This window comes from Aulonocara stuartgranti (assembly GCF_965226115.1).
Source record: "Aulonocara stuartgranti genome assembly, chromosome: 15".
In the NCBI taxonomy this organism is placed as follows: Eukaryota; Metazoa; Chordata; class Actinopteri; order Cichliformes; family Cichlidae; genus Aulonocara; species Aulonocara stuartgranti.
Window position 1 is genome coordinate 8,505,650 of NC_138951.1, and position 27,642 is coordinate 8,533,291.

The following is a 27,642-nucleotide window of genomic DNA, read 5'->3' on the forward strand; positions in this document are numbered from 1 at the left end:
AGGTATTTTAAAGGTTTGCTAATTCCTGCTTGTCTCCCTGCTCCTTCCTCTCTCATGCAGACGGGGCCCAATGACCTACGGCACTTTGATCCGGAGTTCACAGACGAGCCGGTACCCAGCTCCATCGGTTGCTCCCCAGACAGTGCACTCGTCACAGCCAGCATCAAAGAGGCGGCCGAGGCCTTTGTGGGCTTCTCTTATGCCCCGTCTATGGACTCCTACCTATAGGATTTAAACACAGGCACTTATCATAGACACTAGTTTAGACTTATTGGGCATGAAACGAGGCATGCCCGTGGACTTGCATCGTGACCCCACTCAATGTTTACCATCAGAATGATGGACATCTCCGAAACCTAACCCCACGACAACTCTGCATCTACAAAGACTTTAAACATGTGTACTTTGCCACATCCTCTGCAACTCTTGAATGCTTGCCACAAGAGGATGCCCAGTTGGAGTTCTGATCCTCAAGCTTTTACTTTCACTACCTGCAGTCCCCTTTCAGCCTTCAGTTGTTCATCTATTTCCTGATAGTGGAGGTCGTTTGCACACAGGCAGCTTAAAAGCTCCCCTTGATCCCGACGCCACGAGATACAAGCACACGTCCAAGTTCCCACCTTTTTCAAAGAGAGGAAGGCCGGACCAGGCCCAGAGAAGATTTCCATTTTCATCTCTGTAGCGAAAGAACCTTCCCTCTTGAGATTTCTGCTACCACCTGTGAGGACCTTACCTTTTGAGCGCGAATGAGTAGCTTGGAGATGACATTCATTTTGGTGCTTTAGTTTCTTTTCATGTACTTTCCGTGTGTTTTGAAAAGGGAGTTATTTAAAAACTGAATGTTACAGAGAGACAGATGGGGTAATTTAATTTTTCTACAAGGTGCCTTTATATTTTTTTCTCTCCATCAGAACTTACATCATTTGAGTTTGACTGTGTCGACACTAACATCAGAGTTTTATCTGCTCTGCACCTGATTTTTTTTTTGGTTTTGTTGAAGTCACTATCGAGGAAAGATGTAGCACTAAGTTAATCCAATTCTTCTGTCTTTAACATGTGACATGTTAGAACTCGAATGATGTTTCACGTCTTCTTTTGCACATAAAACAACAATGCTGATAGATGGAAAGAGAGCGCACTGCTGCTGCTAGGTGGCGACAAGAGGGATGTGTTGTGCAATGTTTTGGGGAGAGCTGCTCGCCGACCGAGTTCCCCCTCATTCCTCCAGTCTTCCACCTGCCACGCAGTAATGTTAACGGCAGCCCGCGGACGGGCTGACACTTTAACTGAACATTCCATTTTAATATTGCTGTAATGCAGTTTGACGGTATTTAAGTTTGTTTGTATATTTGGAGTTCTGTGTACTAGTTTTAATGTATATTCAACAACAAAAAATGACTAAAGGTATGCTTAAATATGTATACAGTATGTAACAATGTTAAATGTACTGTAAATTGTAAAAATTGTTTAAGATTTATGTGACCATGTTTGGTTTGCAATAAAAGTTTAACTTTATTACACCTTACAAATGTGTTATTATTATTGGTAAATGACTTGTGCACAGAAAAGCTTAGCTGATTCCCCTTTGGCTTGAAATGTCTTTGCCTCTACAGAAAATAAGTACTTCAGAGTTAAAGAAAAGCCCAGCATGAAGAAACATTTACTAGTCCTGGTTGGAACACATTTGAACTACTGAATGTCCCACTTTAGGTTAGAATGAACTTTATCCTCCTCCATGCGTCAGCAGCCTTACACAACAGTGACTATGACATTCAGCTGTGTCTGCCTGGGTGTGTGAAGGGTCAAAGTATTTGCTAATAAAGCCAGTACAGGTTAAACAAAAGTCAGTGCACCCATGAGCAATGCTTTGCTTTGAACTAGAAAACAGGCACATAGGTGAGAGGCATTTTGTTCCAGTGCTAATAAACTAATATTAACAAAATAAACTAACAGGTTGGCATGCTGATGAGCTACTATGTCCTTCTGCTAGAGTTCAAGGTTGTGTCAGTACTCAATAACATCCAGGGGATTGTTGTGAAGGTGAACCCTGACCTCTACGTTCCTTTGAGGGGAAGAAAAGGAGAAAGAATTGGCCACCAGAGACAAGTGTTATAAGGGGGCAGAGGTGGCAAAGGTACAGACTTTCTTTGCTTAAGAAGGAGTACAGATACCTGGGTTAAAAAAATACTCCAGTAAACGTTGATGTTTTTTTATTCCATTAAAAGTGAAAAAGTACAGGCTCTGAAATGCACTCAAAGAAAGAAAGTAAAAAGTATCTTCTTGAAGGACAATTATACGAGCTATTTCTGTACAAAGTTAACTGAGCCTTGTGCTACATTAATATGTTAGTAAAATAATATTGCTACATGAAAAACCAAGAATTATTCAAATTTAAATTCTAATTCTAATGAATCTGTTATGTGTTAAAATTCCCTTTACTGAACCCTTTACTTCAGCAGGTTGGAAAACCCTAAGATCGGTTGAAGTAGATCAGCATAGGGAAAAGAATTACAGCTCACAATAACTTCTAATGTGAGCTCCAGCAGATTTTCTTTGTGTACATGGCGTGATCAGCTGACCTGCTGTTCTTTGTGGATTTACACAACTGAATTAAGCAAGATGTCAGCAGTTTCACAAGCTATCATGGCTGATGTCCATCCCCTACCCGGACACTATACTGTTTATACTGCCTTTACACCACACGGTATAAAGTAAGAATTCAGCGAATTCATCTAAGCATCATCAGATTATATACAAATTAAACTCTGCTACACTTGCCGTAACCTAAATCTGACTATCAGCACCTCAGCCACCCACTGTGCACCAGTCCAACACAGTGCTTCACTGTGAGTTCACATCAGTACTGCAAACTAACCTGTTTATCTTGCACATAACTACTAAACAGTATTTTCGTGCACCATTTGAGTAACACAACATTAGTGTAGCTTTGTTTGTTTTGCAGGAACGTTTCACAAAACGAAAATGCATAATTAATCAAAACACATCATATATAAATCCATCATGTTATTAAAATTATGACATCACACGTAAGCCTTAAATTTGCCATTAATCAAGCGTCACTGAGAAGTTCTTATCTTTATATATAAAGTCTCTCCTTTCTGTCTTCCTACATGTTTCTACATCTCTGAGTGAAGTTATCGCGCACTCTTTTCTCTCCCTGTGAAATACAGCAGCTGGACCTTTAGTTACCAACACACCGTGAGGCAGAATGCACACAGACAGTTTGTGTGTTTGCTGATGTTTGTTGAGCTGATAGAAACATCTGAATCTGAAGTGCCACGACCACAACTTATGGACACCTGGACCTCTTCAGGGCCTACTTTAACCCCCGAGTATAAACGCTATAAATGATACCGTTTAACCTAACGTAACAAGCCTGTTAAAGAAGCAGAAGGTACAGATATCTGTTTAAAAATGTAGGAAATAAAAGTAAAAAGTTTTCAGAAAAATAAATACTCAGTTAAAGTGCTGATACATCAAAATTCTACATAAGTACACCTCTGTAAGGGGGCTCAGAAATGTTTCCTGGTTGGTTTGTACCAACAGATTGCCATGTTGGCCTGAAATCTTACATGAACACATTTCAGAACCACATGATGTCTGCCTTTTTGGATGAAGCAGAATTAGACAATCCTGATTTGTCTTTTGCAAATGCTACTTTCCTAACAGGTTATCACACAAGCACATTTCTCTAAATCCCTTTAATCTCTGTGAAATACTCAGAATTCAATCCCCGTATACTATACGTGGCATTTGCAATTCATTTTTTTTTGTCTCATTCATTTGTTCTTCCTGCTGTATTGAGCTGACTGTGATGACGCTGCCGCTGCTGAAATAGCCATTGTCATGCACTGCCATCTGCTGGCTAAATTTCTGAGCTACAGGTGCCAACATCGTCTTTGTGGTTGATCAGACGATGCTTCATTATCACCTGGACAATGTTTTATCAGACAGAATGATGTCACAGCTATACAGAGAACTTCATTGAATTCAGCTTGTGCACTGGGAGCCAAACAAAAGGTAAGGACTGGAAGGATGACTTAAAAAAGTAACAAGAAAGTAGAGAGAAGGCTGAAGGAGGTCAAAACAATTAATTTATGACTGTAAAAACCTTTGTTATACAATACTGTGTAAACGTTTTAAGTAATCACTCATTCCTTTATATTTTGCTAGGGAAATATGGGAAATACATGCAGGAGTTTACTGAAACTTGCAAACATAAATGGCTCTGCTGGAGAGGCCATTGCATGAGTGATAGTGTTTCATTCTGTATTTGTCTATCCAGGTATGCATTACTGTAGTGATGGGTTTGGGGTCATTATCATGCTGAAAATGCATCCTGTTTCTTTGGGACTTACTTTGTGTCTGTAAAATACTACTTTACGCCTGTCAAAGTGCATTATCATTTTTTCTTTGTGTATTCAGCTGAATAAATTGGAACAAAACGTGTTTTTGCAACAGGCTGCAAGTAACAAACTTCCTAAAGATATAATTTAAAACAAACACAATACTGGTTCAGCCCTTGAATTAAGTGATTTTTTTATTGCTCGACTGATTCAAAGGTCAGTGTTAACTGGCTTAAAAAACAAAGAAACAACAACAAAAAACATTCCTCTGAAAATAATTGGGCACAAGTACTGCATGATATAAAGCAGCCAGTGTTCAAAGAAGCCCTTTGAAAGACCTTCAGAAAGTCTGAATGTCAGGGTCCCTGTGCCTTCCCGGTCGGCTCAGTATGGCTACATATGTTTTTATTTTCATTTTTGTTCCTGCTCTCTCCCTTTCTCTCTTTCCCTCCTCCCTCTGCCTGGGCGGAGCTCACCTGTGGGCTCCCGCCCTTGGCCCACGCACCTGTGGCTCATCACCTGAGAGTGTTCCAGCTCCTTTATAAGATGGCAGCTCTGTGTTTCTCGTCGCTGGACCGTTGCCGACCCTCATTCCCTGGACCAACCCCTGTGTTACCTGAGTGATCGAGTGTGCGAGGAGTGGAGTGTGAAGAGGAGCGTGAGGAGTGGACGGAGTGTGTGTGGACTTTCAGCGTCTTTCCCCATTTGTGTGTGGACCCCCGGAGCCCGGCTTTCCCCTCACTTTTGTAAATAGATCACCCGGTGTTGCTGTAATAAAGACTCTTGTGTTTTCAAAACTTAGAGCCTGCGCGTGAGTCCGTTCAGTCCTGTTGTGACACTGAAGAACTATGGCTCAAGACCACTTTAAAAATTACAAGAAATTCTGGCCCCTTGGAAGCAAAATATAAATAAAATAAAGGGTGACTCGAGACTTTTGCACAGTATTATAGAAAAAAAATGAAGATTACAACCCATCCATAACCTCTGGTGTTTTAGCTTTCAGGGTAATGGTTAAATAATGTACAGGAAATGTGCTGATTGCTTATTTTTGTTTGAGATGTGTTTTAACTAAAAACATTTTTTCCTCTATTAAAATGAAACGTTTGGTTTCAATTGGCAGTCCTTAAGAAAGCTTACAAAAGCTCTGATGAAGGCCATCAGAGTTGGCCTTCCTGAGATGGAATTTCATGGAACACTCATGGGATGGAATTCTAGTCATTCTTATGACAGCTATTGCACAGTTACAATGCAGGTTTAAATGTTGCAACTGAAACTTATTCTTCACTTCAGCAACAAGCAGATACGCACACAGCTGAACTAGGATCCTTTCATAGAGCAGTTTCTTTAAAAAAAAAAGGTGAGTTTAGGGGAACTGCTTTATAATTACACTTAACTTCGATGCTGTAACATTGATAGCTGATGGTAGATATTTAAAGTGAGATTTTTGAGCTTGGAAATGTACTGTTTAACTTGAATAACTTATTTCTTTGTGGTATCTTTAAATCTCAGATGATGGGACAAGGAGATAGGGCCCATTCTCAGCCTAATGAGGATAAGAACTTGATCTGTTATTGCACAAAAGAAAAGTAATATAGTGTTGAAGTTTATTTTGATCAGCTGTGACTTTGTTAACTGATCTTTCACGTAGAGCAACCACATGAAACGGCTGAAGATGGTGACGGGGTAGAGAGGTACAACTTCATTGAAAGTCCTGTGTATCTGTTTATAGCCATTATACCACGTTCAGCTGCAAGACCGCTGCAGCTTCACAACAACAACAATGATGATCACATCGATCTGGAATTTTTCTTCAACGTTCATTTTGAAATTGATGACAACAACGCTGATGCTGAAAATGACCACAATAACAGCGACATTGAACATGACCACAATTATGGTGATAATCAAAATGCTGACAGCAGCAACAATGAAGAAGAACGCAATGAAGGTCATCAAGATGAAAATGCCCTTGCTGCTGCTGAAGCTGACTATGAAGTCAACCCGGATGCAGGAGAAGCAGAGGAGGATCTGCTTCCTAGAGGATTTAGGAGACGGTTTAGAGAGGAAGACAGTGAAGATGTGACAAGTCAAACATTTCCGCTGGCCTTTTGTTGTGGGCAGTCTGAGGTACACCTGTGCACTACTCATGATGTCAGATCAGCATCCTGATGTGGCACACCTGTGGGATGGATTATCTCAATATAGCAGATGTGCCCACTACCACACATTTGGACTGATTTGTGACCACTGTTTGGGAGGGATGGTTATATTGTGTATCTGGAATGAATTTTAGGTCTCTACGTCCATCCCATGGGGAATGGGAGCAGTAACAAAGGTGTTGCGTTTATATTTTTGTTGAGTGTAGAATGTCATATGACTGAATACAACTGCACCACTCAATATAAACCAACAAACCAACAGAACGTCCACCATTTTCCTTCCATAACCTTTCTTAGCCCTAGAACACTATCGCCGGGTGATTTTCACCTGAGAAGATATATTTACATGATTTTCAATATGTTGCATTTGTCTGAGTGTCATGAGTCCTTGGGTAGCTTCAGCATTGTCTTTGACGTATTCGAAGGTGTTGGTGTTTCCCTACCCCAAAGCCCGCTTTTTCCTACAAACATGTGTTCGGGTGATTTTCACCCAGCAATAGTGGTGGAGGGTAAAGTAGGTTTTGGGTGGATTTCACTCTGTGATGGTGTTAGTGTATAAAACTTCACGTCCTGATCTTTAGCGTGCACGACATCCCTATCCCTGGCACTCTTGCAGCTGAGGCAGGACCAGTGGCAGCAGAAAGCAGTAGTCCCTTAGTGAGGTGTGCTGACTGTCTTGGACAGGAAGTGTATCCACACCATTACTACCCTGCGTGTATTGACTGCATGTAAGGAATTAAGGAAGTAAAAGTGGTCCTGGAATTTGCACGTTATCCTAATTTATTGCAGTGGTTATGAATACATATCACAAAAGTGTTATTTCCAAGGGAATTCATATGATGAAAAAAATATTTTAGGCAAATGTTCATTTTTACCCACCAAAAAGTGCATTTTTTTTTGTTTCTCTCTCCTGCAGCTGTTTGCATGTCGAGGAAACTGTGCTTTCACCAGAGAAGTCTCAGGTGTCCCAGGAATGGGTGGACCAAAGACCAACTTTCCAGTGTCATTAATTTTTTGATCAGGAATTTTTTGTTCTCGAATTCCTAATTTTTCAGTAATTTTGGAGCATTTGTTTTTGGAGCATGGCACAGCTGAAAATAAAAGAAGACCACTCTAATTTGTCATGTGTTGTCATATTTTGATATATTTTGACGCCAAGTGCTTTTTGTTAGGTATATTATATCGGGTAAAAATCACCTGGCATTAGTGATGGTGTTACTATTTATAGCAATAGTGTTCTAGGGTTAAAGGGCACAAATTGTACTAATTTGTTTTTAGTTTTATTTCAGGATCTTCTTGAATAGGTTTAACAATAACATGAGTAATAATACAACATTCATTATAAATACAGAGAGAATAGAATGCATGTGATAGACAGATATGATCTGTCTCCTGCTCACCCTGTTCATAAGAGTATTTAAGCCAGATGCCGGGTCCGTGGTTTTCCAGTTTCTATGTGAGTTGTATATGTTTTTGGGGTTTTTTTTTCACATTTACAATGATATTTATAAAGGCTTTATAAATAAATCCTATCTTCAACATCTTCCTTGGATCCTCAAAGATCTCAGTGCTGCCCCCAGGTGTCCCTTGGTAACATTTAATGAAGCCCCTCTAGCAACAAGGAAAGAATGGCCCTACTCTACATTTGATTCAAATTCAGTGGGTGTCACAGCACGACACACACAGCAGCCAACAGCAAAACATTTGGTGTTCTTAGTTGATGGCTGAGGCATTTTAGAGGTAGAGTTAGCAGAAGCAGTTGGAATGTATGTACAATGTACAATGTAATTGTAACACTAATAAACTCTAAGAGGTGTGTGAAAAGTGGCAGTATTTATTTAATAATAATATTAACACATTTTATCTTAAGCAGCTTTCAGAACACTGAAGGTCACCTTACACAGAACATAAAAAAGAAGAATAAAGAAAAAACTATCAATTCAATAGGACCTGTTTATAATATATTAAATCAATCAAGAACAGAGGATTCATCTGACAAATGAAACCAGGACGTTTTAGGACGATGCATTAAAATCAAATGTTTTTGAACCAAGTTTCCAGTTTGTCTCCTTCGCATTTCATTACTCTGTTGTTTACAGCCTCTGAAAGTTGATACTTTGGGCAAAATCACATGTCATATTTCTAAATCAGTTGATAAGATGTGTGAAGATGTTCTTGTGCAAGTGAGCAGTCAAAACAATTTGTGCACATGCGTCCGTGTTTAACCCTCCAAAAGATTATTGATGTGTTTTATACATTATTGATGCACGCTCGTACGCACTCCCTCATTAGTCACTGAATATAGCATCAACTTCAAGTAGCAGAACTTAACTCAGTAACTTTTCTTAAGCATCTAAAACACGGTTGCACTTTCTTGTACTTTTTTCTGTAATATTGTTCTTTCTTCCCTTCACTTATCAGGTAGCATGAAAAAACACTTTTTAGTGATTTCAGTCAAAGTACTGTCGAAGTCAAAGTATGTGACCAGTCTTTAAAATAGTATTGGATGCATGCTATCCATTCAACTACAACACTACATGACTTAAATAGACAAACAAACAGATTATAATGCAATCTATCATTTAGCTATTTAAGACAAGGGTCAGTCTTCTGTTTATTTTGTGCTTTTGCTATAACACCTTCTGTATGCTACATTATACAAATAGTATTTGAATATGTTTACACAACAACATGTACCTTTTGGCCTTTAGACTATCAATAGGTGTGCTTCCTGATTATTGCTGAGAGATAGATAGGGGCAATCGTGGCTCAAGAGTTGGCAGTTTGTCTTGTAATCGGCTTGGACAGTCTCGGTCGTTGTGTCCTTGGGCAAGACACTTCACCCGTTGCCTACTGGTGGTGGTCAGAGGGCCCGGTGGTGCCTTTGTCAGTGCGCCCCAGGGTGGCTGTGGCTACAATGTAGCTTGCCATCACCAGTGTGTGAATGGGTAAAGCGCTTCGGGGTCCTTAGGGACTAGTAAAGTGCTATACAAAATACAGGCCATTTACCAACAACTTAGGAATGAAATTAAAACAGGAGTCATAGTGATAGCAAAACACAATGAACCAAGCATAAATGACTAACATGAACATGAATCAAAACTAAAGGCCCATTAACATCAAACTCAAGCAGAAGAGAAACCAAACTCCAGAAAACTCACAACCCTCGGTCCAAGGCCATCACCTGATGTAACCGCAATGACAAAAGGGTCGGGTGAGATTAGATGTGCACAAAGTGTCCTGTTAAATTCTAAAAAGTATCAGGAGCCCAAAAGTTTACAGTTAGTGTTTAGTGTCACTTTTATTTTAGATTTACCTCACTGGTTTTGGTATAGCAGCATCTTCTTCAGCTTTTCATCACTTTTTCTGATTCAGTGCTGCCGAGCTGTTAGAAATGCAACCACACAGTGACCAAGAACTTAGACGTTAACATCAGGTTGTTTTTGTTGTAATGATGTATTTTCCTGTGCCAGAACTTCTCATATCCAAAATCTCAGTTTTTAATAAAGGCATAGTGCTGTAGTGAATCAAAAAAATCTGCTAGCATGAATGTTTAGTTTCGAATTGTAAGTATAAAATAAGTAAATGTGTAATTGCCTTTACTGTCCTGCAATCTTAAAACAGAAATTATCTGTTAATTTACTGGAAAAAATGTACATCACTCTTTCAAAGCAGACCGACATACCCCAAGTTACCAATACAAGATGGCAGTACTGAACACCAACAACAGCAAACCTGTAAACTTTTTAATCTGTAATGCCACTGTTGTGCATTTTTGACTCACTAAAATAAGGCATACACAGAGACACGGATCAGGCTCTAACCATGAATCTGTCTAAAGTGCAAAAAACGGGGAAAAAAGTATTATGCTGTATTGCAAATGATAGCTGTATAATTCTACCTTTCTAGGAACCAAAACAGATCCTGTTTTTCCTGTTATTTTGTGGAAAGCACTAACTGGGGAGTGACAATGTCTGAATGTCTGGAATGTGGCAAGGCAAGGCAAGGCAAGGCAAGTTTATTTGTATAGCACAATTCAACAACAAGGTGATTCAAAGTGCTTTACAGAGACATTAAAAGTACAAAATATATGTTGTCCATCATATTTACCAAAGCCACCCCTGAGACAGATTGCAGTCTTCACAAGGCTGCTTCTGGTTCTCTGGCCTTATGTTTGACATTCCGGGGTTATATGATCAGATAACTGGTTAAATTAGGCACCTCGGGAAATGAGACGGTAGATTCTTTATAACAAATATCCCCCTTTTCAATAGAGGATATGAAAAGTCCAGTATTTGCTGACTCAAATATTGTCATAGCTTATGAGCGCAGGCATGTGTGCACACCTTTGGCAAACTTCTAAGAGGATCAGATGATGTGTTTCAAAAAAAGGTCAGACTGGATCATATAGGTCGGACCATCTAAATACATATCAGTGAAAGTAGGCCAAGCACAAACAGAGCTCCCCAGGCATGTTAGGCCACATTCTGTCATCTGTGAAGAGCGGCAGGTGTGACTGAAGCAGTCGAAGAAAAAGGGCATGGGAAACTCAGTAAACAGCAGGTGGCCGGACTGCTTGTTGTCACATGCATCCAGTGCCTTTATGAGTGACTGAGCATTATTGATACAGGTGCATTTTTTTATAGCCTGCTTTATATTAGGAATCACAGCTGAAACCACTACATCATATTTGTCTGTGATTACAGCTGGAAGTCATATCAAAGAAAGATCAGAAACTCGGGTGTGCATTATTCATTAGGAGGGGCACGTGGAGATACACTTTGGTCCAATAAGAGGTCACGATAGGAGGTCCAAGGCTAAGGAGAGTTTTCTATTGGTAGTGCGGGAATAAGTGTGCGGGGTTATGCAAATACTTGAGCAAAAACAAGCCGAGAGCGTGCAGTAACACGAGCGAAAGAGGAGTCCGGGGAACTCTGGAAGTGTGGACACGAGAACGAATGGACCGACAGACTCGGGCGTAGGCCAACAGCAGAAAGAAAGCCTGTGGCGCCAGGTAGGAATAATGTCACTGCACTCGGCTGTCATTACAACCTAAATGTGTGCTCTAAGAAACTTTTAGGTAGCAAAAACGGTTTGTTTGCACATAAACACACCCGTATTTGAGCGCCGTGGGCTTTTGCACTAAAGACGTCTGTGATTCCTGGTACTCAGTGCTGTCTAGCCTCTACAGAAGTGCACTGCAAGGGTTTAGCTCAACTCTTGTATATTATATAGGCAGAAAAACACGCGATCGTGGACTTTGTCTGTAGTATCACTAATTATAACAGTGATCTGTTGCAACATTGAAGTAGCATTGATCACAGTGCAGTATCTGGTCACAGGTAAAGGAGAGAGCACAGTTTCTATAGCTATTTCCAGAGATTTTCAAAAAACACGTGCAACACTTTCAGCTTTAAACAACTATATGCCACACAGTCGTCAGCTCTTTACAGATCCAGCTGCAGCTGTCCGTGGTGAGCTTCACACAGCTGGTTTGTATGACAGGGAAACCTGGGTGCGCCCAGCCAGAGCCACAAAGAGGCATCAGCTGATTCTTCACCTGTGACTGGGGATCATGTTTGATGATTAATTATGTTTTTCTGTCTGGATCTGTTCATGTTACTGTATAATAAATATTTTATAATGATGCCTGGGATGTTGATGTGAATTAGAATTTCATGTATCTGTCCTTGTGCAACATGAATAATATCTGCTGTATTTTTTCTTGCCTTTGCACAATGATTTGTTTGTTTAAATACGCTGGTGTGTACTTGTTTGTAGGTCTATTGTTAGTGGCGGTTAATGATGGAGTCCAGCAGCGAAACCAAGAGGATGACCTCTTACCTCCCAAGCAAACCCTCAGCTGAGAACCAAAAGCTGACCTCACCCAGAGAACCAGGTATGAACAGCCACTGATGTTGTCTTTTATCAGGTTTAAAAGTGTGCATGTGCATGTTCCGTTTAGAGCTTATATCTTACGTCATTTAAAAGACTAAATAGGGTTTAAAAAAAGGGGGATTCTCTGCTGAACATTGCTAAACACTTAAATCCCTAAGAATGCATATAGTGAAAGTCAGTGTTGGCTGTCCCTTAGAGAAAGAAGATGTAGATGATTGCTCAAGGAATACTGTCTAGATGTGGAACTGAGATGTAATAATTTGGCTCAACATCTGGAAAACTCTGCAAACCTGCTTCTTAGAATGGATACATGAATCCTATGATTATTAAGCTGGAGCAAAAGAAAGGCATTTGCTGCATGAGCAACTTCTTCACATTAGCTGTTGCTCAAACACTCATTTATGATTAAGCCAAAACATGTTTATGACAGCTTTTTATGCTTGAGTCCTGGTCATGCTGACCTTGGTTGCACAATAGCAAAAACGTTGCACGGGCTCTTCACAAGTATCCATCCATAATGTTAAAAACATAACCCAGTCAGCTTCATATGTGACTAAACTACACGCTAGAAATATAAGTCACTAAACTGAGATATATTGATTCTCCAAGTAATAATTTGCATCAATCAGGAGCTAGGTTTAGCTCAGCATCCAGATAACCTGACAAACCCGCTTCTTAGAATAGTTTAATGAATTGCAGGAGCTGAGCTTCTCGAACAGTGATTTATGATTAAGCCAAAAGGTGCTGATGTCTGATTTCTTGTGTCTCAGTCACGACGTATTTATGTGCCAAAAATGTGACACAAATTCTTCACATAATGCCCACCCACTGTTTGGAAAAACATCAGTCACCTTGCTATTTGCCTTCACTACATGTTGGAAAGAGTGCATTTTATGATAATCAGATACTGAAGTGTGGTACTGCCAGGCTTACACTTGACCTGGATGCAGAAGCAAACACTTTGCTTTCACTGCACTGGCTCTGCTGTACATGGACTTCATTGGTAGTCAGATAAGGACAGCTAACAGGTCACGGTAGGCCAAAAAACATTTCCCAGTGGTGGACCCTCCAGCCACAGTAAACGTGTGTTTGTGCGTCTAAGGTAGGCTAGCACATGGTTGGAAATAAACAATTCCTTGTTTCAAATTAAAAAAAAGTGGGGTTGTTCTCTAGAACAGTATTAGCAAGTGTGCCAGTGTGAATTTTGAGTTAAGGTATCACAGGCTGTGACATGCTAACAAATGACATAAAATCCTATTATTAGACAACCATTTAATGGAAATGACTGATATGAGGCTGAGTGCTGGGGTTGCAGCTGAACTGTCAAAGCAAACTTCGTAGCATTTAATAGTTTGCAGCTGTGTTAGCTTTCCTTGAATCGTGTGTAATAAAATCATATGTAATCATATCTAATAAAAGCTCTCACTAGTGTGGTCGTTAGATACACATTTGTGTTTATAGCTTTAGAAAGTACAGTTAATAACAGGTGCAGGGATATTATCACCTAATGTAATATAACTAATGATGCATTATGTAAGATAATGCTAAAGTCATCTTCTTCCTCTTTCATCTGTAACAATAATCTATTAGTCAACGTGAAGCACTCCTAGCACATGTTCACAAACACACAGCCTTACCAGATTGCTTCATTCTTCTTCTGATCCTTGACCACTAATTCCACACAGTCAGCACTAATAAAGTGACTTCATGGTCGGGTGAACCTTCTGAGGACTCTTCGTAAACCCTGACTTGACTGAATATTTGTTACTTAAGAGTTTTTTTGTTGTGGAAGGTGAACGGACACAGTACCGCATTAGCTTACGCAATATCATCTACTGCCCCTCCACACTCTGTTTACCAAGTTCTTAATCCTGCATATGAGCTTGACAAGTTATAAACAAGAACATATTACAACACTCTGATTCTGATCCATACAGGTTGTTTGTATTACTGTTTAAATGTGAGGCACAACAAAGCAGTGTTAAGAAGATGGCATCCATTCTCGAATACAGTTATTTTTTTAAATCTAAATGTTTAACTATTTATTAGTTTGCAAGTAAACCTTTTTCAGATCAAACATGTCTAGGACATACTAGTTCAAGATGTTAATATTTCCTACTAGTCTTTGCAACAGGCCATAACCACCAAATAAAAAGGACCAGCGGTTGCTTGTAGCTGCTTAAGGGATATTATCAAGTATACATAAAATTCTCATGAGCCTTTGTTAAAGATACAGAGGTTAATCTGTTTAATCGAAAAATAATAATATTGTACTCACTAAGATATATAGGTAAGTTTATAATTATATATCCTAATTTTGTATAAATTATGAATTGATACATTTGCAAAAACTTAGAATTAATACATTAAAAATACACAGAAACAGTTTGTGGAAGCAGCCATGTCATTCCACCACACTGAATAAAGTGGTCGTCCCTTCTAATTGTGTTTTGGCAGGACAGCCTAACACGACTGCACCCCCGTCAACTGCTGGTTATTAGCATTAGTATCTCACGGTCCCTCTGGCAAACAGTTTGATTACATTCACACATCGTATGAGAGTTTATTTGCTAAGTGTCCGAATCCAACACTGTTACATTCACACTCACTACAACTGAACAGCAGTCAGAGACATTTGTTCTATTGTGGCCACCATAGCTAGGATGGTGGACTTGAATTGGGAGGGATAGGAAAACAGTTCAGTTGATTGCAGTCTCCAGTCTACAGACATCTAGTGGTAAGATTTTACACACTGTAACTTTAATAAATGAAGCCACAGCACTGTGTCCTTGCATAAGAAAACATTAGATGGTATCAGATCACCTTAAGTGAGTTTTTAATCTTTTGAGGTAGTCAAATGCTATATAAAAACTTTTAATCTTATCTGGTTTACAGGCAGATACATGTGTTCTGGAAGCTGTTTTAGGAATTTGGTAACATGTTGTAAAAGCATTTTACCTGGGGCAGAGTCCGTTTTGTGGCCAATCAAATAAGGTTCAACCTGTTCCTCCATTCTAGACTAAATGGCTGTTTCTGGCGATGGCATGGGGGTGCAGTGATTAGCACCTGTGCAGGAAACATCTGGCTTTGTATGTTGAAACTCCAAAGTGATGTGTGTTAGTTTAGCTGATTTATTTCTAAGCTGACTGTAGGTATGAGTGTAAATGACTGTTAGCCTTGTCATGGATCCCACCTAGAATGAACAGGGATGATGTCGGGACACGTTACTAAGGCCAAAAAAGGCATTATTGACACATATTGTGACTTCATTCTTACATGCCATTTTCCCTGTTGAGCGGCATTGACTTGAGCCAGTCCAAATGTGGAACTTTGTCACAGAATGTGGGACAAGAGGACCTGGATACTCTAGACGCACCTCTTACCTTATGTAGCCCACAACCCTTTCTCTGTATTTCTCTGTATTACTGATAATGTTCGAAAAACACAACACAATAAAACTAGGCCCACTTGCTGGGTTAACCTACAATCTTGGTCTTGTTTTTTTGGGACAAAAAGTGAAGCTAGGAGATTGGAAACTTGCACTTGGCGCTTAATTCAGTATAGCTATCATCTTAAGATACATTCTCTCACTGTGTTCTCTGTATTTCTGTCCCTTTCTGCAGGCTGCAGCTGGCTGGTGGTGGTTGCAGCCATAGCGGCCTCTCTGAGCGGCCTGATGTTGGGCTATGAAATGGGGCTGACCTCTGGGGTCCTGCTGCAGCTGCGGGGCCTCCTCTCTCTCTCCTGCAGGGAACAGGAACTGCTGGTCAGCTCCCACCTGCTCGGTGCACTCCTCGTCTGCCTGGCCGGAGGAACATTTTTAGATCGCTACGGCCGACGCTGCTCTTTGCTCCTGAGTGCTGTTCTAGTAGTTGGCGGCACCGTTGTGCTCATCGCTGTGGCTTCTTTTGTTGCACTGACACTTGGCCGTGTAATTGTGGGCATGGGAACATCTCTTTCAGGGACAGCAGCTTGTTTGTACATTGCAGAGATCTCACCGAGGGAGAGGAGGGGTCTCCTGGTGACGCTGTACGAGTTGATGTTGGTTGTTGGTGTAATGCTGGGATTCGGCTGTAGTTACGCCTTTGCTACCGTACCTCATGGCTGGGTCTATACATTTGGACTAGTAATTCCTCCAGCACTCCTGCAAATAGGTGCGCTCATATTCCTCCCACCCAGTCCACGCTTCCTCGTTGCTCAGGGCAAAGTGGAGCGGGCGAAGAAAGTGTTGGCCAGAATGAGATGCGTAAGTAAGGAGCGTGTGGAAGTGGAGCTCAGGGATATCCAGGTTGGACTGAAAGAAGAATCAGAGCATAGCTTCTTGGAGCTTTTCAGTGCCAAAGCTAATCTGCGTTCACGGCTCCTAATAGGTGTGGCCTTAGTCTTCCTCCAGCAGGCTACTGGACAGCCCAACATCCTTTCCTATGCTTCGCCACTTCTCCACAGCGTTGGCTTCAACAGTGATGCTGCAGCAACCCTGGCCTCCACGGGGTTCGGAGTCGTAAAAGTAGTTGGTACCATCCCTGCCGTGTTGCTGGTCGACCGATTGGGACCCAAGAGCTTTTTGTGTGTGGGTGCTGTCGCTATGGGATTGTCGCTGGCTGCCCTTGGTACATTGACTCTACAAAGTCACACTCACCTCACAAGCCTGTGCAATAGCCAAAGCCCTCTAAACAACACGCATATGCCATGGGATTTAAACGAAACCTTCACAGACTTTGAGAATAGTGGCACTTTGTCTACCCACCTGGAAAACCAGTGGAACACTGAACAGGTGCAGGGGCTCAAAACAGAGAATGATGCAGTGTGGGAATCAGTAGGAAGAAGGACTCTTGTTGAAGTGTCTTCCTCACTGAAGTGGGCGTCATTGATCAGCCTGCTGGTGTATGTGGCAGCCTTCTCAATTAGTCTTGGACCAAGTAAGTACCCGTACATTATGGGTACTTACATTATGGTACCCGTACATTATGGTTCACATACACATGCAGTGTCTCTGTATTTATCTAGAGGGACATTGCTTCTGAGTCTGAAAAGTGAAGCTAACTCATTTGCTTCAAACATGCATTTTTTCTAATGGACGACTTCCGTGGTTGCAAAAACCACTTCCTGTTATTTAGAAGTGTATGGAAAGTTAATCCAATGTTTTCGGCATTGGTAAAAACACTTTCCTGGGCTCAAGTCAAGTTTTTCCTCTTATTAAAGTTTGAATTAATGAATGATCATGACATCTGGTTTCAAAAATCTGAGATGGAAAGCAAATATAGTCAGCTTATGGTAAGACAGTGAGATTTCATTAACTCTCATTAACCTTAAATGGTTAAGGGAATGGTTATACACAGTCTTCCATGTGTGAGCATTTTGCTACACTTACATTTTTTGGCATCCAGCAGCAGGGCATTCCTTCCCAGTGTTAATCCTTGTAGTGCTATATAAATAAAACGAGTTAGACTGAGTTTCTTATACCCCTCTTTTTTTTGTCCTTTATCTCTTTTTAGTGGTGTACGTCGTTCTCAGTGAGATCTTTCCGATGGGAGTCAGAGGTAGAGCTGTATCGGTGGTGTCAGCTGTAAACTGGGCCACAAATCTGCTGATCTCCATGACCTTCCTCACCATCACGGGTGAGTACTTTATTACTTATAATTTATAAATTGTAGGTTCTAGCTAGTTGTGGTATGTGCTATACTTACAGCAGCTATACTTACACGACACCAACTCTCTGCCACCTACAATGCCGCATTGAGATCCTTTCCCTGGTGCCTCAACCCCCACTCACATCTTACATCAGGTGATCTCATTGGGTCTCACAATGGTTTCACCTAAAACCTCTGGTGATAATGAGCCATGCCTTTTTTCATACCTTGCCTCATGTGGTGAGACACATGATCAATCAACAAACCAAACAGAAATTTCCAGCTGGGTTTAAATACCTGGGACTCTCAACCATTTGGTTTTAGAACTGAACAAGTTTCTTGGATGAGAAGTGAAACATCTTTAAGAAACTTAAAGACTTGAACTTAAAGTCGAATCGCTTTCTTTTCCAAGCTCCTTAGACTACCATGGCCTGAACGACTGAGAGCCTACACTGACATGTATTTGCACCAGACATGTTTAAACTAGTGCAAGAATTCACAGAAACTCTGTAAAAATTAACACAGAGTTTCTGTTTGACAAGTGATAATCATTTTAAAAAACACATTTTTACAATTTTACTATCCTCCAACAGAACTGCCAAGATCAAGCCCAAGACCACACCTAACCCAATTAGTTAGTGTTCACATTTTGGCATCTCTTTATTTTAGCACCTGGTTGGCATTGTTTGCCAAACATTTGCCTATATAGTGGACCTAAACTAGGTTATGCAGCTATATTTTAAATGTTACTTTATTAGTAACATGTAAAAATGAAAATACATAGTCGTCATACAGAAAGAGACAGGGTAAACCCTAGACAAATTCTCATTATGTCAGAAAACAGACAAACCCAGACTTTTATATTCATACTTGTGACTAATTTGACTTTAAATCGTTAATCTTGTGGAAAGAAACAGAAGCGTCCAGAGGTTTTTAAATAAGAAACCTTACTATGAGCGTTACCAGTGCATCGCTGTGTTGCCCAAATGTCAAAAATGAGAAAAGTTCAAAGCAATTGCAGACCTGTTCCTCTGGTTTCCTAAAATGCCAAATGTTTGTGTGTATCTTTTATGATTGACAAGTCTGGACTGCAAGAAAGAAGCCAGTTTAGCTCCTGGACTCTTTTACCTTTTAGTCATACTATTGTAACAATGCGGTATGTGTATGTGTTGACATTGTCTTTTTTAAGTAAGCATAGCATTTAAATACTGCTCCCTGTCATATGTAGGGTGGCTACACAAACAAAGCTCAAAGCAGTCCTACCATTCATGCTAAAGGGCAAGTTCCAAACTGTATAATTACTGCTGCAACATGCAAATTAGGGACCTTTTGTCTCCTTATGTAAGTCAGTCTGTAAGTCTGACAGGTAAATATTTAATTAAAAAAAGGGAACACTCAGAGGTGTAGTAGCGCTATTTAGTGTGTGACAAGTAGTGTTGCTATGGTAACACAAACAGTCAAACATTTTTGCTTAATCAGCTGAGTTACTGCGCTATACTGTTTGAAGATTTTTGTTTAAGCGTGGTTTGGCAATGGCTTGCTGAAATAAGCAAGAACTTCCTTGAAGTAGATGTTGACCAGATGGCAACATCTGATGTCCTTGTATACATTGCTCAGCTATAATCCATTCAAAGATGTGCAAGTTATGCATGTCATATATTGTAGTGCACTCATATGGTCTTACAAATTCCTGAACTCATGGTGCAAATTTCAGTTTTTGCTTTTAATACGCTGCTGCCTGAACATTGTGGGCAATCATGGAACTTAATTGTTATCCCAGGTTTCATAGTAAGATAGTGGTATATAGCTTGGACGTGTTGTTGGTCTATTGAAGGAAAATGAACATGCGTATAAAATTCATCAGTATCAACATTTGGACTTTTTAAATTAAATTTGGATGATTTGCAAATCATTTCTTATTTATTTTATTTTTTTACATAATGTCTCAATTTTTTGGGAAACGGGGTTGCTTATGCAGCAAGTATGGTATTGCATTATATTAATTGTTTTGTTTTTTGTTTTTTAAAGAAAACATCGGTGTGCCCAATGTTATGTTCCTGTACTCCACCATGAGCTTTGTTCTGCTGGTATTCGTCGTCCTCTTTGTCCCTGACACCAAAGGTCGCACACTGGAGGAGATCTCAAAAGAGCTAGCTAAGAAGTGAGTGGTAACACTTCCTAGCTAAATTTACCCTTTACCCTTCATTTTAATTTTCATATTTATTTCCTATCCTATTCAGTCTTTTTTTCTTTAGGTCACGAGCAGTCTAAGCATTTCACTGCATATCGTACTGTGTATGACTGTGTATGTGACAAATAGAATTTGAATTTGAACATTCGACGTCTATGCCATCAACATCTAGTAAACTGGTTTGTGAAAGTGATTTTTACCTTCTGTTTCTCCCCTCCCTGTTTAACAGGAAGACTTTTAAGGTGAGAATTTCCAGGCCGGTTCAGCCTCAAGAGAGCCTGATCAGGGACAGCAAACCTACACAACAACTGTCCTGAGAGTCAAGAGCAACGATCAAGACAATATACAATCAAAAATATCCATATATCTAGAATAATCCTTTAATTGTCCCACAAGGGGAAATTTGGTTGTAACAGCAGCCAAAAAGACACATATACAAACAAACAGTACACAGGACACGGAACAGAAACATACACAATTTTTCTTACATATTTACATTAAGGACAATGGTTATTATAAACAGAGTACTGTACAGTTATTAAATTAAATAAAAATAACTACAGGTAAGAGGCAAACCAGGTTGTAGTGCGAATTAGTTAATTAACTTATTGCAGTTACAGCGCAGATGTAAACATCTATGTTTGTTGGGAGCAGTTCTGATTGTACAGTCTGACAGCTGCAGGGAGGAAGGACCTGTGGAAACGCTCCTTCATGCATCTAGGATGCAGCAGTCTGTCACTGAAGGAGCCTGCAGTTCAGCAACAATCATCTCATCTACGTCGCTATATTGGCTGTAGTTACAGCTGTTTCTTGATGATGATGATGCCCACATGTGATCCCATCATGGAGCCTTTGATTTTTTTTAAATGAGCATAGCTAGTATTATATTCTAGTATTAATTGCTATATTCAAGAAAAAGCAAATCTTTTTCTCAGATTTCCATCAGTTTTTACATTTTTTTTTCTCCGTTTTGAGTAAAAAAAAAATTCATCTAGCAAATCTGGCATTATATTAACTAAAATCAAACACCAATAGCCCAAACTGGTACTCGTTCTTTGGAGGAGGGCAAGCTTATTCCTAAGCACAGTGTCATTTTATTGGTGCCCATTGTTATATTTAACGTGGTACACAAGGGCCAAACCAGTCATACCAGTTATGTTAGTGGATGTGTTCAAAACCCACATGAAATATGGAAGGAATTGTTTGTCTCCTCATTTGCATTTTATGGGAACACGCAGCTAGCTGTGTAAGACCGGCTACTGAATGTTTAAAAAGAATCGGCGAAAAAAAGCAAATCACGAGGTTCAGGAGCCATGTTTGGCATGAATTGTGATTTAGACCGATTCCTTCTTTTATTTTTTATTAGTACGATGCTGTAATGAGTTTAAGAATACAAATTCTATAGCGGATGCCCTATGCACGAGTAAAACATTTACATTTTATAACCTGTACTTTGACTTACATCACCTTTTAAATGTTGCAATGTGTGTTTGCAAAGCCTGACATGGAAATCTCAGTCGTTAATGACAGTATGGAAGACATTCTAGGGAAAAAAAAAACAAAAAAACAAATCAACTGGGAAGTGCCTTCTCCACATGTACTCGGGATATGTTCACACACACAAAAACAATGTCATGCAAAGGGAAGCAAATACACCACACAGTAGTCCACTGGTTGCCTGTTCACTTTTATTTTTTTTATACAAAATACAAAAATCCAAGTGCCACAATTTTTCAGTTGACACTAGTTCAAAAAGTACTCCATCATACACACATTTAAACAGCATGTCTAAGCTTTTAATCAACATTTTTTCTATCAGATGCATTTATATACATACATACATACATGTTGCCTTTATGCCTGTCCGAACACTCATGGTTGCCTCAAGAATTCACATGAATGTATTACGAAACCTTTTCGACAAGTGTTAGTGCTGCCATACAACTTTGTACGACTCCACAGAGTGGCTGCTTTTGTAATTATGAGTCAGTTACTTTTTCATGTTATGTTTTTGCTACTTTGTGTGTGTGTGTGTATACTGGCAATTGTGGACAGTGTTTTAATGATTTCTTAGTCCTCTGCTAATAAAAAAATCTCCTCAATATTGTCTAACAAGTGGTTGTGTTCAATGAACAGCTTAACTCGTCACTTGAAAACTGAAAATATTCTTAACCTTTGAGAAGTGTTCAACATGTCAAAACATTAAAATACATCAAGCATATTTGCAAAATGTTCTTAAAACTATTAAGAAACAACAAGAAATGAAATGTGCCTTATTGTGAACAAAAGGAAGTAAATTTGAGGTGTGTTTAAGTTGTAAGTGGATGTGTTTCTGCATATCGGCCTGCTCTTACATTGTGTACACTGATAATATTCCACTTCTCTGTCTGCTGTTTTTCTCCTTTAGCAATAACACGGGTAATACAGAGTACCTGTGCAGGACTTTTACAAACCTTGGACGGCGGTTTATATATATATATATATATATATATATATATATATATATATATATATATATATATATATATATATATATATATATATATATATATATATATATACATATATATATAGCCAAATCTTAAATAGTTTCAAAATGGTCTTTAACTGTCCATGCAGAGACATCCAAAAGCAAATAAGCTACAGCAAATAACTTCCTGCCTCTTCACTGTCAGGTGAGGAGGACGGGTGCCTGCTGAAGGATATTAAGTTTGGAAGACATTTGCAGGTTTAGGCTGTTAAAATCACAAGATCCCAACAACTCCACAACAACGTTAAAATTTTGTAAAAAATAACGAGGACATTTTAGGACGTTACAAGTGTGGTATTCCAAGCCCAGCCTATGAATGAGTTCAGACGTTTGTGGCTGTTGCCACATAGTGATGAAACCAAAGCAAGCAATTCCAAGGATAAGGTGCTTCTTCGTCCGTTTTGAGTACTCAATAGCTCGAGTCCTTAGTCTTGTATCGTTTCATTTGCAGCGGGGTTTCTGACACTCAAACAGTAGCGGGTAGACTTGCTCCACTGCTGTGGCCACGTTCTGGACATTTGGTCCTAAGCCATCCAGTGATGGTGTGAAAGCAGAAAAAGATCAGCAAAAATATATCAGGACAAAGAAAAAACAACAGAACTGGAATAGAAGCTTTAAAAAAAAAAAAAGGAAAAAAAAGACCGCCTTGGGTTTCAACTTTAGCCTGATAAACAGTGCACCACACGAAAGGAAGCACAAAAAACAATTTCGCTTGAGTAAAATTCTTGGAGGAATTGGCTTATTTACAAACCGCTTTCCTCATTGAAACAAGTTATAAAATGCTTTCATTTTACATGACCTCAATCCCTTAAGCCAATGTGCCTTCTTAGCTGTACATAAAAAGGGGTAAGATACTTAATGTGTCTGTGTGTGTTGAGCCTCGTAAGGAGTGAGATACCTGTAACTGTGAGGCTGCCAGTTGAGAACACTTGTATAGTCGCCTTTAGATTTTTGATCCTGTATGTAGCAGCTGGGTGGAGCTCAGGTTCATAACTGTAAATGGTAAAAAGTTTTTAGTACATGTGTGCACATCGGCAAAGTTATACCTACAGCTTTGTGAGTAACGGACTTGATGCATGTTTAGATGCCAGCCTATATTCTGTTCAGATAGCATGTACAACAGTAATCCAAATCCAACAACTAGAGTACACACAAACATACTTCTTCAGCCTGCTTGCTCCACTGTAGTGTCAGGTACATGCACTCAATGCGGTGAGGTTTACTCTAACCACTAGAGGTCATCCTCCACTAGCAAACATTAAACTTTTATTCCCCGTTCACTTTGCACATTATTGCTGCTCATGTCAGGACTTGAAATCACAGTTGTCACTATTTTCTTTCAATATGGTATCACACCATGAAGCTAACGACCCAAAGAAAACAGCAGAAAGCAATAAGACTGTGGATAAACATATGCTACAGCTTGATCAGGATAGTTATAATGACGATGACAATGATGGCATTGATTTTAATTAATGTTGCAACAGTTGTGACTTAGCAGCACTGCATTACCTGGCAATGGGTCGGTTATTCTTCGTGAAGTTTATAAGATTGACTGCAAATGGCATGGAGCACACTGCCAGCACATTCACAACTTTGAAGGCTGAAAACCTCACCTGAACAGACAGCATAAACATATGAGACACAAAATACACGCATTTATGAGTTTACACTTCTTTTTATTTTAGGTCCAATAATTAAAGGAGAAATCCAGTTTAGGTCTTATGGCCTTAATGTAGATAACTGCAGTTTCAGGTAGTTTGAGCTTTGTGACACTGTGCGTTACCCTGCTAGTAACAACCATCAGAAGATGGGGACTCTGTGGTCTTAATAGTTGGGACAACGTTCAGGTAGGCTGAGTTTAAACAAATAACAGATTGACTGTGTATTTCCATGCAAAACCAGCTGCTGTGATTATTCTTACCTTGAAGCCTAGTTTCTGCAGACAGCGTGCTAACCTGCGAGCACCGAGCTTTGCCTCATCCTCACTTTAAAAAAAAAAAAAAAAAAGAAGGAAGAGAAAAGAACAGATAAATGGCAGCATAACTCAGTGAAATGAATTCCTTGGTATACAAACCATAATCAGAAACTAACATCTTTTTGAGTAATTAAGTAATACTTACAATCCAAACCTCTAAACTGGGCTAATACAGATGAGGGCAGAAGTATTATTCATGCACATTCTAGTTTTACTTGGGCTGCTTATATTATTTGACTTTGCACAGAGAAATAAAAATATTTGACAAAAACTACCAGGGTTAAAATCATTAGCCTCCCGACGCCAATTTTCAATTGCGTGGATGCTGCTGGATAACAGTCTCCAGTCATTAATTGGAGTTTTCAGTCCTTAATCTGACCAAAAAATTCACTTTAAGTATGTATAATCCTTCTCCAGGTTGTTCTTAGCATGTTTCAGTTTGCCCTAAGATGTCTCTTCTGCAGAAGTAGAGCTTTTCTTGGTCTGTATCCTAGTGAGTGTCTTCTTTGTTACCACAATTCTTGACTTGGCTAAGTCAGTCACTAGTGTCTTTGGAGTTGGTCTTTAGACACATCTGTCACGACTTTTCTTTCCAGAGTGTTTGCAATCTTTTGCTTCCTACCTTTGCCACACTTGTGTAAGTACTCTGTGGCTCTCTTTGAATTTCTTGATGATATCCAATGTGATAACTTTGTATATTCATTTCCTGCTTTGTGAGCATAAACAATTCTTTTTCTCAAGTCCGACCCGATTTCTTTTGAGTTTGGCATGATGCTTTCCCAAGTGACAGCTCAAACCCTTGTTGAAATTTCTACACTGCTGATAAATTGAAACATAGTTATACCAATTTAGTATTTAGTTTACTCTGTACTTTTAAATTAAATCAAAACTTTTAAATTTCATTCGGGGGACTAGTAATTCAGCTCTCATGTGAGAGAAATGCTAACTGCATTAGTTACATATGATAAGGGACGTAGCAGTACAGCCCCACAAATAAAGTAGCAAGACTTCTGAGGCCAAAAGAAGCAAATAATTTGACATTTAGTTAGGTATAGGTGTGTGTATCCATGTTGCATTATGAGTGTCAGTCTACCTTGTTGCTCCAGTGCAGATGATTTTCCCTGAAGACCAGATTGAAGCAGTTATCATTGGTTTACGAAGCTTCATCAGGACTTTCTGAGGACAAAAAAAGAGAAGTCACAATTTCATGTCTCAGTTCTAACTGTTGACATGAATGCAGCATTCTCTAGTTTCACCAATAACAATACACTTACCCCTACTTCTGGCTTATAGATGACATTTGTTCCTTCTAAGGCAATGGTGCGGAGGTTGAGGTGACACCGAGTCCGAAAGGTTGCCACCACATTGGTGATAATAATATCAAGTGCCTCATCATTGCTTGAATCCATGGGGAAGTGTGTGGTGCAGCAAGAGGACCACAGAGGTTTTTCTTCTCACTTATTCATGAAAAATGCCACCCCTCACCATTATTGCACCGATGGGACAGGAGACAAGATGGGCTAAAAAACAAACAAACAAAAAAAAGACCCAAATGAAGCCATTTTTTAAATATTTCTGAAATTTAAAATCAGAAATACTTCAAGGGGCATTGCACTACACGAATGAATATGTATTCATTCATTAATAAAAATATGTATTGCGGTGCCTGCTCTATATCAGAATTTTGCAGATGTATTTTGTGTTTGCTGAATTCATGAGTCCAGTTAGTATGTTAGTGTAAGTAAAAATGCTAAGAAGATTGGTTATCACCTCAGTTGCACACCACCATCTAATTATCTCCTCGCCCACAAGGTGTTCTCCTCCACTTGAAAGACTTGACTGTGTCTCAAAGCACGAATCACTCAGATATCTGCAAGAAAATATTATTTTGTCAATTATTATTCTTTTAGCTGAGCGTCCAGCTAATTTCCCGACAAAAACCGATACAGACTAACACGTTAGCTACTTTCTACTGCTACTAACAACCAAGAAAGTAACAGCAAAATATGACCCTCGACGTCAATAATTCGTTACTTATAGACACGTTTAATGTATAGACCGTTGCTTTGTATTATAAACTGCGTTATAGCTCATGCAACTGATAAGCTTGCTTGAGGAAATGTTGCTAGCTAATCGGCAACTAATTCAACATAACTACATGCACTGAGTCGGTGTTTGCGCTAATAACTGCACTAATATGGGATTGTAAGCAAAACAAAGAGGTAACGACATTTCGCAACTGCTCAGCTAGCTAATGTTGTGAAGAGGTCTTTCCGTTAGCTAGCAACAAAGAAGAGTACACAGGCAGCAATGAATGAAAAGTTGTCAGCTATGCTAACTAGCAGACTAGCTGTCTAAAGCAAGTTAATGGCTGGTGTTTGTATCTTAAGAATCCAGCTACCGCTTTCGCTTTTTCTGTGATGTTATTCCAAAACACAAATAAGGCGGATAATAGTAAAATTTGTGGACAAACCACTTCCTCCGCACACAAACAAGCAGTAACAAACACGACACCTTCCGCTTCTGTTTTACAAAATAAAGCCGCTCCTAGTGGGCGCTAAATTAACGTCAACTTCCGGATCGTAAAATAAAATATAATTTAATCAGAATCAGAATACTTTATTGATCCCTGGGGGAACTTCAAATGCCTATATATTTCTGTTGCGAAGTTGTACCTAGCTGCTTACATTTAAAAAAAAAAAATAAAAAATAAAAAATAAATATATATATATATATATATATAATACTAACACTGCAAAACAACTGTGCAGCAATAATACAGTTTTTTTTTTGAAAAAACTATAAACCATCAAAAAAATGAAAAACAAAAATTTAATAAGAACTCCTAATATATAGCTTTGTGTGTAAGTGTGTGTGTGTGTGTGTGTG

The 27,642-nt window shown here is 39.4% G+C and overlaps 3 protein-coding genes across 14 annotated transcripts in view; 2 read left to right on the forward strand and 1 right to left on the reverse strand.

Annotated features, from left to right (window-relative positions):
- Window positions 1-1,515, forward strand: part of sgk1 (serum/glucocorticoid regulated kinase 1) — a 35,894-nt gene extending 34,379 nt beyond the window's left edge. For all 7 annotated transcript variants that reach the window (XM_082504621.1, XM_082504623.1, XM_082504626.1 and 4 more), the window contains one exon: window positions 61-1,515. In XM_082504621.1, the coding sequence (XP_082360747.1) occupies window positions 61-228 (168 nt within the window). In that variant the 3' untranslated portion in view covers window positions 229-1,515. The remainder of the gene's footprint in view (window positions 1-60) is intronic.
- A 9,884-nt stretch (window positions 1,516-11,399) lies between these two features.
- On the forward strand, window positions 11,400-22,347 carry slc2a12 (solute carrier family 2 member 12). The gene is made up of 6 exons (XM_082505116.1): window positions 11,400-11,540; window positions 12,308-12,425; window positions 16,048-17,343; window positions 17,920-18,042; window positions 20,083-20,215; window positions 20,475-22,347. Exons 2-6 carry the CDS (start codon window positions 12,329-12,331, stop codon window positions 20,560-20,562), a joined length of 1,737 nt encoding a protein of 578 aa, XP_082361242.1. The 5' UTR covers window positions 11,400-11,540; window positions 12,308-12,328; the 3' UTR covers window positions 20,563-22,347.
- Window positions 21,912-27,321, reverse strand: tbpl1 (TBP-like 1). 6 transcript variants are annotated; one of them, XM_082505119.1, is made up of 8 exons: window positions 27,227-27,321; window positions 26,524-26,623; window positions 26,028-26,273; window positions 25,847-25,929; window positions 24,700-24,763; window positions 24,288-24,391; window positions 23,674-23,768; window positions 21,912-23,299 (listed from the first exon to the last, which is right to left on the reverse strand). In XM_082505119.1, exons 3-8 carry the CDS (start codon window positions 26,160-26,162, stop codon window positions 23,217-23,219), a joined length of 564 nt encoding a protein of 187 aa, XP_082361245.1. In that variant the 5' UTR covers window positions 26,163-26,273; window positions 26,524-26,623; window positions 27,227-27,321; the 3' UTR covers window positions 21,912-23,216. The 6 variants fall into 6 exon arrangements, with proteins under 6 accessions (XP_082361245.1, XP_082361247.1, XP_082361246.1 ...); XM_082505121.1 differs by having other exon boundaries at window positions 26,524-26,614; window positions 27,227-27,320; XM_082505120.1 differs by having other exon boundaries at window positions 27,241-27,305.
- Between the last annotated feature and the right edge of the window lie 321 nt (window positions 27,322-27,642).

What these genes read in the sequence shown, in the direction of transcription:
- tbpl1 (XM_082505119.1), bottom strand. Translation starts at nt 26,162, where the DNA reads ATGGATTCAAGCAATGATGAGGCACTTGATATTATTATCACCAATGTG. An exon ending in ATCTGCACTGGAGCAACAAG is followed by an intron (nt 24,764 to 25,846) that starts GTAGACTGACAC and finishes TTTTTTTTAAAG; the next exon opens with TGAGGATGAGGCAAAGCTCG. An exon ending in AATAACCGACCCATTGCCAG is followed by an intron (nt 23,769 to 24,287) that starts GTAATGCAGTGC and finishes TACCATTTACAG; the next exon opens with TTATGAACCTGAGCTCCACC.
- slc2a12 (XM_082505116.1), top strand. Translation starts at nt 12,329, where the DNA reads ATGATGGAGTCCAGCAGCGAAACCAAGAGGATGACCTCTTACCTCCCA. An exon ending in CTCAATTAGTCTTGGACCAA is followed by an intron (nt 17,344 to 17,919) that starts GTAAGTACCCGT and finishes ATCTCTTTTTAG; the next exon opens with TGGTGTACGTCGTTCTCAGT. An exon ending in TCAAAAGAGCTAGCTAAGAA is followed by an intron (nt 20,216 to 20,474) that starts GTGAGTGGTAAC and finishes CCTGTTTAACAG; the next exon opens with GAAGACTTTTAAGGTGAGAA.